General features: G+C 36.3%; 1 protein-coding gene across 4 annotated transcripts in view; it reads left to right on the forward strand.

The window, feature by feature from the left end:
* The window catches only part of LOC149543575 (inner membrane protein PPF-1, chloroplastic-like), a 223,081-nt gene that overhangs the window by 136,587 nt on the left and 71,992 nt on the right, over positions 1 to 14,502 (forward strand). For all 4 annotated transcript variants that reach the window (XM_089798350.1, XM_089798351.1, XM_089798352.1 and 1 more), the window contains 2 exons: positions 5,608 to 5,715; positions 5,891 to 5,994. In XM_089798350.1, the coding sequence (XP_089654476.1) occupies positions 5,608 to 5,715; positions 5,891 to 5,994 (212 nt within the window). The remainder of the gene's footprint in view (positions 1 to 5,607; positions 5,716 to 5,890; positions 5,995 to 14,502) is intronic.

Here is a 14,502-nt window from a genome sequence, read left to right on the forward strand (position 1 = left end):
GATCACTTTGGTGTTGTTAGAATTTGAGTCTGATGCTTCTTTAGTTGTTTTCACAAGATGGGTGAATTATTATTATTATTCATCTAAATACGCTGAGGTTGGTATTTTTGTTGGCGTTGTATGTTGGTCACCTTAGTATCACAGCGTGTTGGAACCAGGACGAAAAGTTTAAATCGTGGGAACAAGAAATAGTGGCTTTGTGTGTTAAGAGTATTAATATTTTTGGGAGCCAAAAGCAATTAATAATTATATTATAATGACGCTATTACATTTTTAAGGTTGTTGAGTTTATTTGGGAAACTTGTGCCATTTGAAGGTTATAAATATGAGTCCATATGATGAGAAAGGTATCCAATTATTTGATTATCTTATTTTACTCTTATTGTCCTTGTGACATTTCTGAGTCTGAAGTTTGTGCCCTTGCTGAAGTATAAGAGTTTGGGATCAACAGCTGAAGTATTGTGGATTTAATTATGAGAATCCATAGCTAAGGTATTGTGGACTTTTGAGTTTCATTATTGCCTCCTCCTTCTATATTAACTGTGGCTGAGGAGCATTTATACAATTAAATATTATAATTTCTTTGTTGTTGGCTGAGGGTTTGAAGTCTGAGAATTGAATTGAAAAATTGAGTAGCAAATTATTGTTGAGAATTGATTGTTCTAATATGCAAATTGAGAGCATTCAAATACTGAAAGCAATTAGCTGAGTTGGGCATCTGCAATTATCAATTACAGTTGGGAATTAGATGCATCATAGACGTTGCATTCTAGGCACCAGAATTAGCTGCAATTAAGCATTTGGGTTATTGCAGAACTGGGTGTTTATTGGAAATGTGCATATTCACCTTGTTGTTGGCATCTTTATCAGCCGTTTGGCATGGAGATTGCAGCCAGATTGGGCTGTTGTAGTTACACATTGTTTATTATCCAGACTTGTGGACGTGACTATTATTGGAATCAATGTTGCAATGCATCTATTAAGTTGGTTTTGTTGAATTATACAAGGCGAGCATAATGGGGTCTGCTATAACCATTTTATGAGTCATTCTACTATTAGGTTCTTTTCTTGTATTTATTTATTTCATTGCAGCCATTAATGTTATTGAATAAAAATTCAGAGTTATTCTTGTGTTGGGAGAATCACTTTTCAAATCAGAATTTTCATTTCATGTTTATATGCAAATAACTCTTGAACTAAATACAAAACCAACAAGAACAACATATTTGATCTAGCAAAGTCTGCTTGCCAAGTGTTTGACAAAATGTCAAACAATTGATTAGTAAAGAAATTGAAGTTCGTGAAAGCTAGAGCCGGTTGGGGTTATTGCACTACACATCCCTCAAGGCCTCCTACCGCCATTGCCTCTGCCATAAGAAATATCTTCTTTCCCATACCTCTGTGTTCTACAGTGTCTTCGATGGGCATCTTTTCTAGGTTACATCCCCCATCATTGTTATCTTTTCTCATACACCATTTGGGAGGTGGTCAAAGCTATGAAATCTAGCACAATGTCTGATGAAGAGGATTTTCAGGCCAAGTTCTTTGAATGCGGCTTCATGTTTCTGTGGTCCTATTTAGCCAATTTCTTCAACCATGTTGTTTGCATGTGTTTCCCTCCTTGGTCACACCACATCATCCATCTAACCCACAAGAAGGGTCTTGTTGCAAACCTTGATAATTTCAAGACCATTATGATTGGGGACATCTTCCCCAAGTTATACACCACAATTGTCGATATTATTCTGTCGAGAGAGTTGGATCACTTTCACATCTATGCCAAGAGGAAAGCTAGTTTCCGATTTAATTATCTAAACTATGGATCACATCTTGACTCTTCAAGGCAGCATTGAAGAGGCACACCAGAACTTCTTGAAGGTGTATTGTTGCTTTGTGGACTTGTACAAAGCTTTTGACTGTGTTCTTAGGATGACCATTTTTTAGAGGCTTCAGAATGTCGGTATTTCAAAGACTCGTTTGGTAACTATCACAAGACTCTACAAGTGGTTTTGGACCATCTCAAGACCTCTTTCGGGTTCTTGAAATTCATTAGGAGCATTGTGTGGGTCAAGCAACTACCCCTTGTCACCTCCTTTTTTTGGTATCTACATTGATGAGTTAGAGAGGTACCTTCATGTCATGTCCCCTTTCTGGAGGTAATTTGGTTTAATTAATTAAATTAATTAAGTTGTCCAAAATAATGAATATTTTATGAGGATGACTAATTAATCATTTTAATTAAATAAATAAGTGGTATTAAGTTAATTATTTATAAAGTTATCAAATAAACAAATATTAAAAGGTAACTTTATATTTAATTAATTTAATAAAGTGACTTGAATAATAAAATATTTTATAAAGTCACTTAATAAATAAAATAATGTTCTAGAAGTTTCTGGAGAAAGTGGAGAAAAAAGAATAAATAGGCATCCTGGGCTTCATTCTCACCAGGCAGATTTGTTGTTGTTGATGTTGATGTTTGTTGATGTGCATTGTGGAGCCTAGGGTTTCTGCAGTAGTCGCAATTGGCCATTGAGAATGAAAACTCTCAATTGGTACGCAATTTTGAGGGTGTGAAATATCACTTGAATTATTGCAGCTGGGAGGAAGATACTTTAGTCTTCTATTTGTGCTATATTGAAAAAAAACAATCCGAAAAAGCAGTCCGTAAAAGCAGATCAGAAAAAGCAGATCCAAAAAAGGAAATTTGAAAAACTTGTCCGAAAAAGAAGATCCGAAAAAGCAGTCCAAAAAAGCAAAGTGAAAAGGTAGCATTGGTGAAAATTATTACAGCTATCTACAATCAGGTTCCTTTGTTTACATACATGTTAGCATTGCATTTTAGGTGTTATAAGTTTCAGCTGTAGGTGTGCATTGTACCAACATTATCATTTTTTGTAACCCATGTAAATGCCAAGAGTCTTGGCCATATTTCATGAGCATTGTATTAGAAATTTCATTGCAATTAAGGAGATAATAGTTGCTGGTGTCATTTGAGCAATTCAATATCATTTATTATCAGCTAGTTAGTTTGCATACCAACTGTTTGTAAAAATGCCAATTGGCTGTAGGTGTTCATTTCTCATGCTTAGATCATATATATGCATTGAATATTGCCAAAATTAGTTGCACATTCATGTTAGGTCATTGTTTAAACAATCTGGAGTCTTCTTGCGAGCATTCTTAGTGATGCAAATTGAAGAAAAAAGTCATTTTAGCAAACTGAAAAGTTATATCAGTCATATGACCCTTGTATGCAAAGTGTTTGAGAAAATTTCTTAAGCCTTCAATCAAAAGTTTTCAATCAGATTTGAGCAGGGTCATTACACTTCACAACTATTCTCTTTTAGGGATGATTGCCTTCTTCACTAGGATCTGATCTCTATTCTTCTTTTTGCAGATGATGTTGTTCTTTTAGCATCCTCTCTGGAGGGTTTGTAGAGATAGTTAGATGGTCTTCTGTCCTTTTATGAGTTGCAACATTTGATAGTTAATTTGGGGAAGACCATGATGATGGTCTTCAATGCAATTAAGATCTCTCATCTCAGTTTCTTTTGCAGAGGTTTGGAGGTGGAGATCTCTTCCTCATACACATACCTTGGGGTCAAATTCTTCGAGTGCCGCTTTACCATGAGACCTGGTCTTCAGTCATGGATAAATAAGAGGAATGGTTCGTTGGCCCTCCTCGAGTGACAATGTTTTCGGCCCCACTTCTAGGACGCTTTGTTCAAGATGATAGTTATGGATACACTTTTCAAACGTATTGTTCTCTCTTGTTTGGTGGTGTGGGGCAGTTCTTTGTTGGATTGTGATTGGGCTTTTGCCGAGTGGGTTCAAATTCCTCCTCCATCAGTGCATCATTTGATGCAAGAAATCCATTCCACACAACATTACTCTTGAAGAGTTTAGGGCTCATCCCTTCAGGTTTGAGGCGAGATGTGATCTGATATAGTACCTTCACGGCCTTCAAAGCTTTTGCTGATTTAGGGAATGGGCATTCCAAATATCCCTACCTAGTCTTTGCTCTTCAGAGTTTATCGATTGTTTTGTTGTCTCCTCGGGTTGGGCTTGTGGATGGTTTGCTGATATTTTGGCCGGTCTGTTGGGATTGAAATGGATCACCTCTCTCCTTTCCAGTATTCTTTGGATGCCCCACCGCCCCGCTTCGTCCTGTCCACTAGGAATTGAATAGGTGCATCAAAAAACATATATAGACAATTCGTTCACACTTTTTGGATTAATACCCATGGAAATATTCACCCTAAGATGGCCTTTTTTGCGGAGAACTTTCTAGAGTTGAAGGACAGACTTATTGCTTGCCCTTCTTACTTATCCTACTAGGTCACATTTTGTCGGGATCACCCTTGGTTCTTTCATAGCAGGTTCACATTGGCTGTAGTTCGAGACTAACCATCAAATATTGACAAAGTACACATGATTTGTTAGCTTTGTAGCATCAGGGTGGTTGAGTCAGAGGAGCACTCCATCTTATCCACTAAGGGTTCTTAAGCAATTTGCATCATTTTTTAGATACACGAACCAGAGGTGCCTTGTCTTGCCCTTTATCTTCAGGACTACAAACTCCAGCACCAACATCCTATAATGCCTCAACATTGCCCGCTCATTACCTCCTACTTTATAGGGCTTTACTTGGCACATGACGCCAAGCATCAACTTGGCACCACCCCTTATTCCAGATCTCTGTAGCCCAAGACAGGCTTCTATCGGCAACAACGTTCTTCTTCTAGGATTACTCCAAAGTAGCCTAAGGTTTTGACTGGTCCTATTGCATATACTTCAGTTTTGAGGCTGTTCACGATTGCTTAGAAGTTAGTTAGAACCCTTAGTGGGGTTTAGCAGGGTTTTTCCTTTGGACCCCTCTGTTTTTGTTGGCAGTCTCTTTGACCCCTTTGTGGTCTCTTGTTGGACATTAATAAATGTATCTTATGTTATGTACACTTAAAGTAGTTTTAGTTTTTTAGTTTTAATTTTCTTTTACAATCTTAGTATAGGTAAATTGTACTATGCTAGAATTTTCATTAATGCAGGAGGATGAACAACCCATAACTATCATAATATTATCTGCAAAGTTTACTTCGTCAATAGTAAGCTATGTCGATTAGCCATCAGTCAATATTACAGTCCCTACCTTGAGATGCATAGCAGTCAGGCTGTTACGAATATCATCTTCAATCTCACCAGAGACAAAAACTCTTGTATATTGTAATTGTTTAGATAATCTTAGTGGTTTTTGATGTATTGTTTGTTTCATACCCTATTTTGACTCTCCCTGTGTTGTGGGATTCCTATTTTGAATCTTTTATATGGTTTTTTACCTTGAGGTTCTAAGAGTGTTGAATAGCAATAAGATATTGATAATAATTAATTATTGACGTAAGTAATGACTGCGCCCATTTCAAAAAGGTCCTTGTTGTAATGTGTAAGTCTTCCAAATCTTGCCCTAGTATCACCATAAACAAAGCTCAAGGAACTAAAACATTTGATTGCTTGTATACATCGGTAATCTGCATTTTTGCATATAAATTAAAGAAGGCAATATCTAATGAATTATTTACCTGATTCAGAGATTTTGTTTGGTCCTTGCAGGATGGTCATCCACCATTGGGTTGGTCAGATACATTTGCTTATCTTGTTCTGCCAGTTGCGCTTGTTGCTTCTCAGTATGTTTCAATGCAGGTCATACAGACTCCTCAGGTTCGTATTGTAAATTGTGGGTACTGCTTTGATAAATATCAATTGAGATAATAAATAATACCAAGGAAGTGTTTTCAGCCAAGACGATTCCTGTCATGTTCTGTTATTCAGTAGATAGTCAATATACAATGTCACCATTAAGTTTGATACGGTTCTATCTTTTGTAATGTTGCAGACTGATGACCCAAGTCAAAAGAACACACAAATCATACTGAAGTTTCTTCCTCTTATGATTGGTTATTTCTCCCTTTCTGTACCATCAGGATTGAGCATTTACTGGTTGGTATCAAAGACTTATTGGGGAAAAATTAAAATATTGTTTTTAACGATATCTTACATTATAATCAAGATAAAAGGTGTGACATGCATTGCTTAAATCACATTAGTCTGATGCTAGTTTTAACAGTCTTCTGTAGACAAGAAACCCTCAATTTCAGAGCTAAGGAAAAGGAATTAATTCATGTGTTTTTCAATTCTTTTTCTTTTGTAGACATCACAACAGAATAATAGTATTGTAGTTAATATTAATAGCATCTCTTAGCTTTTAAGTTTCACCAGTGTGTAGGAGTTGTATTTCTTCAATTTTTCATATGCTCTTAATTAATTCTAAAGATATTCAAGGCTTTCTAGATTGGAATTATCTTTTTTGAACATTTTTTCAGCAATGACATAATAGCTTAATGATGAGCAGCATAATTTAATAATTTGTCACTTTTTCTGACTTAGAGATTTTCTTTGAAAGCGTTGTATAAAATTTGTCACTTTTTTCAAATGAGTAACAGTTTAATCTTGCACATACAATCTGCAGAGCCTTATAGTGAGTTAGCCCAATTTTTTTTTTGTGAAGTCCACCATTAATAATTGGTTCAAACTTCAGCCAATACAATGCATGCCATAGTCCAGTTCTGTTGGCTTGTTTTGATTGGTATTGAGACTTGAATTGTTTCATTCGACTTTCATTGCATATTGAATAATGTAAACATAAAAAATAATGACAGTATAATAATAATGATCAAACATTTCAGATTGAACATCTGCTGTCATAACAGTAACAATCTTCATCAAATTGACAACTAGGAAGCAAGCCACGAATTAAGTTAATTAACTTACAGGTATGGCTCACCAATATAAGCTTTTGGAAGAAAACATGGTAACATGTTTGATGGATAAGTATGAGATAATTTCCACAGTAAGTCAAATTGATATATTGCTATTAGGATTTAACTGTGTGATTTTGAGTCAAACTCATTGACCCATGTTTCATGAGTAGTGATTCAACATGAATCCATCTCTCATGAGAATAAATGGAACACTTAGCACTCATTGGATCTAGGTGATGCTCACAGGGGTGAAGCACTGGGACTTCCTGGGAGGTCACCCATCCCAGTACTACTCCAGCCTGAGCACGCGCCTGTTTGATGGAATGAGATAAAATCTCTCATGAATCTTCAGGAGACTTGCAACATCTCTTCTACTTGCAAACACACTAATCGATGCTTGTGGCAGCTCGTTAACTGGAAATATTGTAGCAACCAGTCATGACAAAAAGACTGTCAGATAGCTATCTGATCCTCACTTTCGCTAACAGCAGCAACAAGCTTAATTCCAAGCCAATATCAAAGTTTGTAGAGAGAGTAATTTTTTTTTAATTGAGTTTTCTCTAGTGACAGGATAGCTCTTCAATATTGATATCAAGATTGACCTTGTGTAAACTTCCAATTCCAACATATAGCTCCAGTCAATAGCTTTTTAAAAATGAATGCAACAGCCTTTTGAAAGTACTCAAAGGTTGGAGATGTGCTTTGGTATCATGTTGAAACTATGGATCCATCTGGAAATTTGCAATGCAAGCACCTCTAGGATCAAAAAGAAGAATAAAAACACCTTCCTCAAAGAGGGGAAAAATAAAATAACTGCTACATTTCTTAAGAAACAAAGATTACACAATTGCAAGATAAATTGCAATGAATACAATGACATGCTTGTACAGAAAATCATGTCACTAAAAATAAAGGAAAAAGCTAGAAAAGCTAAGATATACAGACTAGTGCATGATATGCAAACTAGAGCTAAAGTAGAAAACTGGAACCCAACTAGAATGAACTAAACTAAATTAGGCTCACCTAAGTGAACTTAAGTTAGGTATGCATGTGCAAACATGTGTTCTATTATGTATGAGAATATTCTTGAGCCTATTAAGAATTAATTAATGCAACATATGCAAATTTGCCTGATGCAACAAATATGCACTCTCTAACATCTCCCTTAAGTGAAATTTAGGGAGACAAAAAAGCTCTAAGAATGAAGTGCATGAACAAGTCACGACAATAAAAGGCATAGTTAGGTACCCACATACAATGAAATCCTCTAAAAGTAGAGAAAAGAGAGAAAATCCATGTGGGAGAAAACTCCTCTCTAAGAGCAAGAGATGCATTGTATTAAAGAAACATGAAATGAATAAAAGGACGGGCTAAGAAACCTCCAAGAAATATCCCCAATAGAATAGGAACATGAAGAACATCCTTAAAGAACAAGGAAGATATAGTCAATTACTAAGTGATAATTGCTATACTGCTGAATAAAGAGCCTCCCCTGAAAAAAGATGACGATTAGGATCAAGAAGACGAGAATCTACATGGATGCCCCAACAACACTACTCGAACACTAAACATATGGAAAACAAAGGCAAAACGTTTGTTAGTCGAAGACTCAAATGGAATAGGAATCTACACAAGTGACTCCAACAACACTACAACCATGCGAGAGTAAATTGCTAGTCTAAATTACAGTTGCCATGTAATCTCCCTTAGGCAGTTAAAACTGCAATAGAGGCTGGCCTATAATCAGGGGTTCTTGTAGGTCAGCATAGTGGTTCGGAGATCCAACCAAGGGTTGTGGAGCTTAGCAGCGAGCTTTACAAGTCATTTTGGATAGTTTGAGATAGTCTCCTTTTTGTAGGTGAGATTCCCCATTTTTTAGGAATTGACCGAGAGTTCACCAAAACTTAGTAGGGACCTCAAGGGCCATTTTAAAGGCTATGGTTGTAGTTCCTAAATTTTAGAGGGGATCCCTAATTTATAGGAGTGGATTGTGAGTTCACCTGCTATATTTGGACATCACTAGAATGGGATGAGCTTCATTAGTGTTCGGTTTGTTATAGCTAGGTGATGATATTTGAATAAAAATTAATTATTTAAGTATTGATTTTAATATTTAATAAAATAACAATAAAGCGATTAATAATATCACTTTATAATAAATTAATGAAGCAATAAATGTACCCCATGTCCTAGTGAGATAAAGTCTTAGTTATCGGATTCGTGCCCTAGAAGTTGGATCTGGATTCGGATCCATGGCTGGATTTGTCCGGATTTTTTATATATATTTTTGAAAAAAAAATTAATTAATTTTTTCTGATTATTTTCTTATAATCATTATGGATTTGATCCATAGATTCATACCATGAAATGATTTAGAATATTAGATTCATACTTTGAAATGATTTAGTTTTAGAATTATGTATATTTCTCTCATTTTTTAGTGTGTGTATATATATATATATATATATATATATATATATATATACACGAATCCTTTACGAATCATAATTGGGAAAAAAAGTAATCACGAACCCACGGATCCGATTCACGTGTCCGAATCGGATTCGTTTCAAGAATCAGTAACTAAGGATAAAGTTGTTTTAAAAGAGGGCCATTGAGGGGTATTAACACATGAATACAAAATGAATATTTAAATTCATTTAGTCCGATTTCCACCGGCCATACCAAGGAGACTTTATCTTATTTAAATTTGAATAAATATATTAAAATAAGAAAGTGCAATCCTAGAATCGCAAAGAACATTGGAGGCAATCATTTGATCATACATTTGTTCATTTTTAGAGCTGAGCATTGAGTTTGAGCTTTGGCAAAGAGTTTGAGAAACAAGTTGAGATTCTAGGATTGAAAACTCCGTGAAGATCTGAAGTTTGGATGAAAAGTGTAATGCCCCCCTTTTTTTGGGACATTATAATTCGGTGTTGCCGGCTAACTTTGCCTTGGTTTCAAGGGCAAAAAAGTTCTTTACGAGGTTTAGTTTGAGATTTGGCCTAGAGATTTCTAGTTTCAGACTCATCAGAGTAGTTTTGGCAGGTTGTTCGGATACTTACTATTTTTAGTAAGCAGAGCTCAGAAATCTTGGTATCTCAGTGTTGGTTTGGAAGCGTCTCATTGAGAGCTTTCCAATGAGCTATTGCATGTGCTTATCTGAGTTCATTTGGTCAGTTATTTTGATGCCTGATGATTATATGGTTTATTGACTAAGTGACTTTTAAAGTGCATTTAACTTGTCACTTTATTTAAAAAAGGTACTATGTTCACTTAAGTGACTAAAGGACAAAAAATGTGCTTCATCCCACATTGCTTAAAAGAGCGTGCATCACATTGGGAAAAGTGATAAAGGTACAACAAGCTCCACATGAGAAGTTATGAAGATTATAATATTTAAAACAAATATTAATTTAGGAGTTGGAAACAATTATTGGTTATCTCTTCGAGGATGCAAATCATTGAAGAAGCATTTGAAGGTTGGACGCAAACCTAGCCTTCTTATAGGTTTTATCTACATTTGCCAATCTGACTGTTTTTGCTGTTTATAAGATTGGATCATTTGGATAGTTGTATGTTATTGTATTGCTGTTGCATAATATAGTAATGTGTTTGGCGGTTATTTTTGTGTTAACTCCTACTTATATTTGTACTTCTGAATATTGGAGGAAATCAAACAAGCCTTTTTGAGTGTTCTTGTATGCATATCTGTTGGTTATAAAGTCGATTTAAGTTTTGTAATTTATTTCAAATATTGGTTTATTGTTCAGTTTTAAATTTGTTAGTTTTATAACAAGGGCTTTTAGTAAATATCCGGAAAGGGATATTTTAGTGGTATCAGAGCCAAGAATCCTGCCATCTTGTGGAATCATGCAACGCAAAATTTTATGAAGTCAAATATCAGTTCTCATTGGTTGCTTAAATGTGACTGAAAATACCAAGGACAAAAACCCTTGGAATGTGTGTGCAAGGAGCTTGGATGTAGCCCCAACTCCATTCAGTAATGTTAGTTACAGTTTGCAAGATTTCCAACAATGGCAGATTTCTAAGTAACTAGTATCTTGAGCTTCTGCGGTTTTAGGAGTTACAGGTGTTGGGAAGCTCATGTGGGTACTACTTTATTATTTCAAGCATGCCTCAGGATCATTATAGAGAAGAAATGCAGCTTGAGAAGGTAGAGTTTATTGACAGCATGAGTACTAGTAGCTAGTATAAGCATTGGGAGAGCAAGCCAAGTTTGGGTCATTGGAACATGTGGAATGAACGAGTAATACTCGACAAACTCCTCCGTAAGAACATAACCAACAGGTTGTGGAACCAGTAGGTAGTCGGCAGCTAGTACGTGGAGCTGAGTAAGCCGACCCTTCCCAACATCATGCCAAACAACCAAGACACTAGTTTGGTCGGGTGGACAGTTGTGGATATATTCCCGTGAAAAATTTCAGTTCAGGTGCATTCAGTAGTGGACGGAAGCAATTACTTTTGTCGAGACTGTGGTTGCCTGCATTGCCTATTCACAGGTCTCTACATGACACAGATAGTAAAGTTGGGACTTTGTCTTGGATGCTCATGTGACTTGGCATAATGTGACGATCCACTTCCACTATTTTTGTCCACCGTTACATTCTTCTCCCCGCGAGTTACATTGCAACCTAGTGGTCACGTTGGCATGCTTTCTCCTGTAATGTCCCCTCTTTGTGTATGTTGAGGATAGTCTTTGAGGCAATGGGAGAATGGTAGGAGGATTCATTCATTCATTCAACGAGTTGTTTGAGCAAGGCTGGGCATAGGAAAGGAACTAGAATTAAAGAATTGGAGATGCTCAGGTGCTAGTAATATCATAAGGAGGATTGAGATTGTTATAGCTTAGTTTGGTTTTAATGTGGGTGAATTCTGGAGCTGGAATGCATTGACCAATCACATCAGATTCCTTATTAGTGAGAGCCAACGTAGTTGCCTAGTGCGGGCATTGTTTTGCATGAATGAATGGTGAATACTCTACCACGGGTGATATTGAGCAGCCACACATAGCAACTGTCGTGTTATAAGTAGTTGGGTGAATTTCAATATCAATCACGCGGCTTCTCAAGTCACTGAATGAGTATTTTACATCCTATAGGACTAGTTGGATTAGTATTAGTGATTCTTGACATTTGATCAGTTGTATTGCATTGGGTATTTTGGCATATATAGAAAGTCTCATCACACACTTGCATGCATGGAGGTGAATTTGGATGCTTATTTGGTGATCTGTGCCAGTATGGAGGAGTTACAAATCAAGTATGATATAAATTATTGGAATTTGAACCTCTAATACAAAAACCTAATACAATTGTATATCTTCACTCGGCAACAGCTTTGCAATTGCATCCTAATTTAGGATGGATGAAGCGTTTGGAGCAAATACTTGATCGGAAGCACAAGCGTAAGTTGCATGCTATTTATTGTCTCCATCCAACCCTAGGTTGTAAGCCAACTGTTTGACCAATTACCTAGTTACATATCAGAACTCTGTGATTAGAATTGGCCAAGTATTATTACAATGGTCAGTTGGGAGTTTAAGTTTGGAATAAGGAATGAGTAGACTTTAAAGAAGCAAGATCGTAAATTTCTGTTGGTTGATTCAGTTCTTATACCCTTCCAGACGACATTCCAACACCCAGTACAGTCGGGCCACAACAATAGTGATTGTTGAGTTGGACGTTATCTGCAAGTTCTATTGGCATATAAAACGTGAGTAACACATCAAGATAGACAGCTATAGGTTCACCAGTTACCACGGTCTTGAACTATTTAATCAGAACAATCGGAGACTATTACAGTATTTGAATCAATAAGCAGTGGTATCGGGATAACTGTTTGAGAAGCAGAGTTGAAGATTCCACCCACAACAGATACGCAAATACAATAGCTTGGCATGCTGGAAAGATATATCCATAATGATGAAAGAAGTGAAGAGCCCAGGGCAAGCCAAAGATCCTTATAAATGTAGAACTGAAGTAAGGAGACTATACGATGATTATAACAAATTCCCGTCAAAGCTTCAAAAAGAATTTCTTTTCATTAATTATGTGGACTTTCAGCTAGAGTTGCAAAACAAGACGGATATGATAAGAAACAAATGCTATGAATTGGCTCGAGATCTCCTTGCAGAGGATAGATACAGAAGTTTGCATAGGGCAGGTATTAATCAATTTGATAGTAGTACTAATAATGGCACAAGTATACTAGCAAGTAATTGGGGGACAAAAGTATCTTATGGAGCTGTTTACACTAGTCCTTTTGATGAGCATATTGATGGCCCAGGTAGAAGAGTTGACCAAACCACCAATGTTGGCAACTCCCCATCTTATTTAGACATGGAAAACACCAACATCTTATTTGCTTACATGGAAATCAACTTGGATGAATTTTATGGTGATACTAGGCTGGAAATTATGTCAAACTTTGAGGAGGAGCAAATGGACCACAATGTTGGTAGGATAGATGATCTGGCACATGTTGAGTTAGAGGATATATTTGAAAATGTTGTTTCCCTAGGTGCTGAAAAATCAGAAAATTCTATGGAGGACAGCTCGCTTGTGTTCGAAGGAGATGATCAAAAACCTTTATTACTCTTCGACTTATTGGATATGCTTTTGGTCAAAGAGGACAAGATTGTCCAAGTGTTGATGAGGATGGATGATTCTTCCAATTTGATTGAGGATCTCATGCAGAAGATTGTGATAGAAGAGAGGTATGGGAATGTATGTGGTGTCACAAGTCCTCTTTTATATACTATTTTTAAAACTTTGAAAATGATGAAATATGAGTACTTGCAACTATTAATGGATAGAGATCCAGCAATAAAATTTGGGAGGGACAAGGAGAGTGAGGTAGATGAGCTATACCTTCAATTGAGCTTAACGCATTACTCCATCCACAAAGTTGAAAATCAAACGAGTGGGGCTGCTACTCATGAAGAAGATAACCGGGGTTCAAGGACACAAGAAATCACACAAATCATTGAAGAAATTCATAAAGTGGGTAAATTTGAAGGCAAACAATGTAATTCAATCACGTGTTCCCCATGTGAAACTTTCTATGATGAGAATCATTCTATGGATCAGCATGTTGATGAGTCTAGAAATTCTGATTTTTATGATAGCAGCTATACATCTTCACATGAGCACATGGTTAGTGATACAACAAATGAGGAGAATTCAGAGATTTCAATTAATGGTGAAACTTCCTTTTATGAAGATTTTGACATGAGCAAAGGTACTAATGGTGGAGTAGGAAGTTCATATTTATCCTTAGCATGCTTTGAGGGATTTTTCAGCTTACCCAGAGTTTTATCACCTATCTCTTATGAGATGGCCACAGCCTACTTGTTGATTGGTGATTTTACTTATCGGTATATTCTAGCTATCGGTGATTTGCTTGTGAATGTTAGTAGTATATTCGCTGATTCTATTTGGCCTTCAAGGGTCAATAAGTTATTTGTAAATGAGTGGGGAGAACATACATTACCCTACGTTCCACATGAGGTGTCTATTTTTTATTCAGCAGTATATAGAAGGTAGTGTTAGCATTATTGATGTTGGTGATTCACCAATGACGCTTCCCTTTACCCAGGATCATGTTAATTGGGTGATCGAGAATCCGAGTGTTAATAGTATCTTATATTTGGTGGATTATG

This window comes from Cupressus sempervirens, chromosome 8 (assembly GCF_028749045.1).
Source record: "Cupressus sempervirens isolate cs-2001-9-10 chromosome 8, ASM2874904v1, whole genome shotgun sequence".
NCBI classification, from domain to species: Eukaryota; Viridiplantae; Streptophyta; class Pinopsida; order Cupressales; family Cupressaceae; genus Cupressus; species Cupressus sempervirens.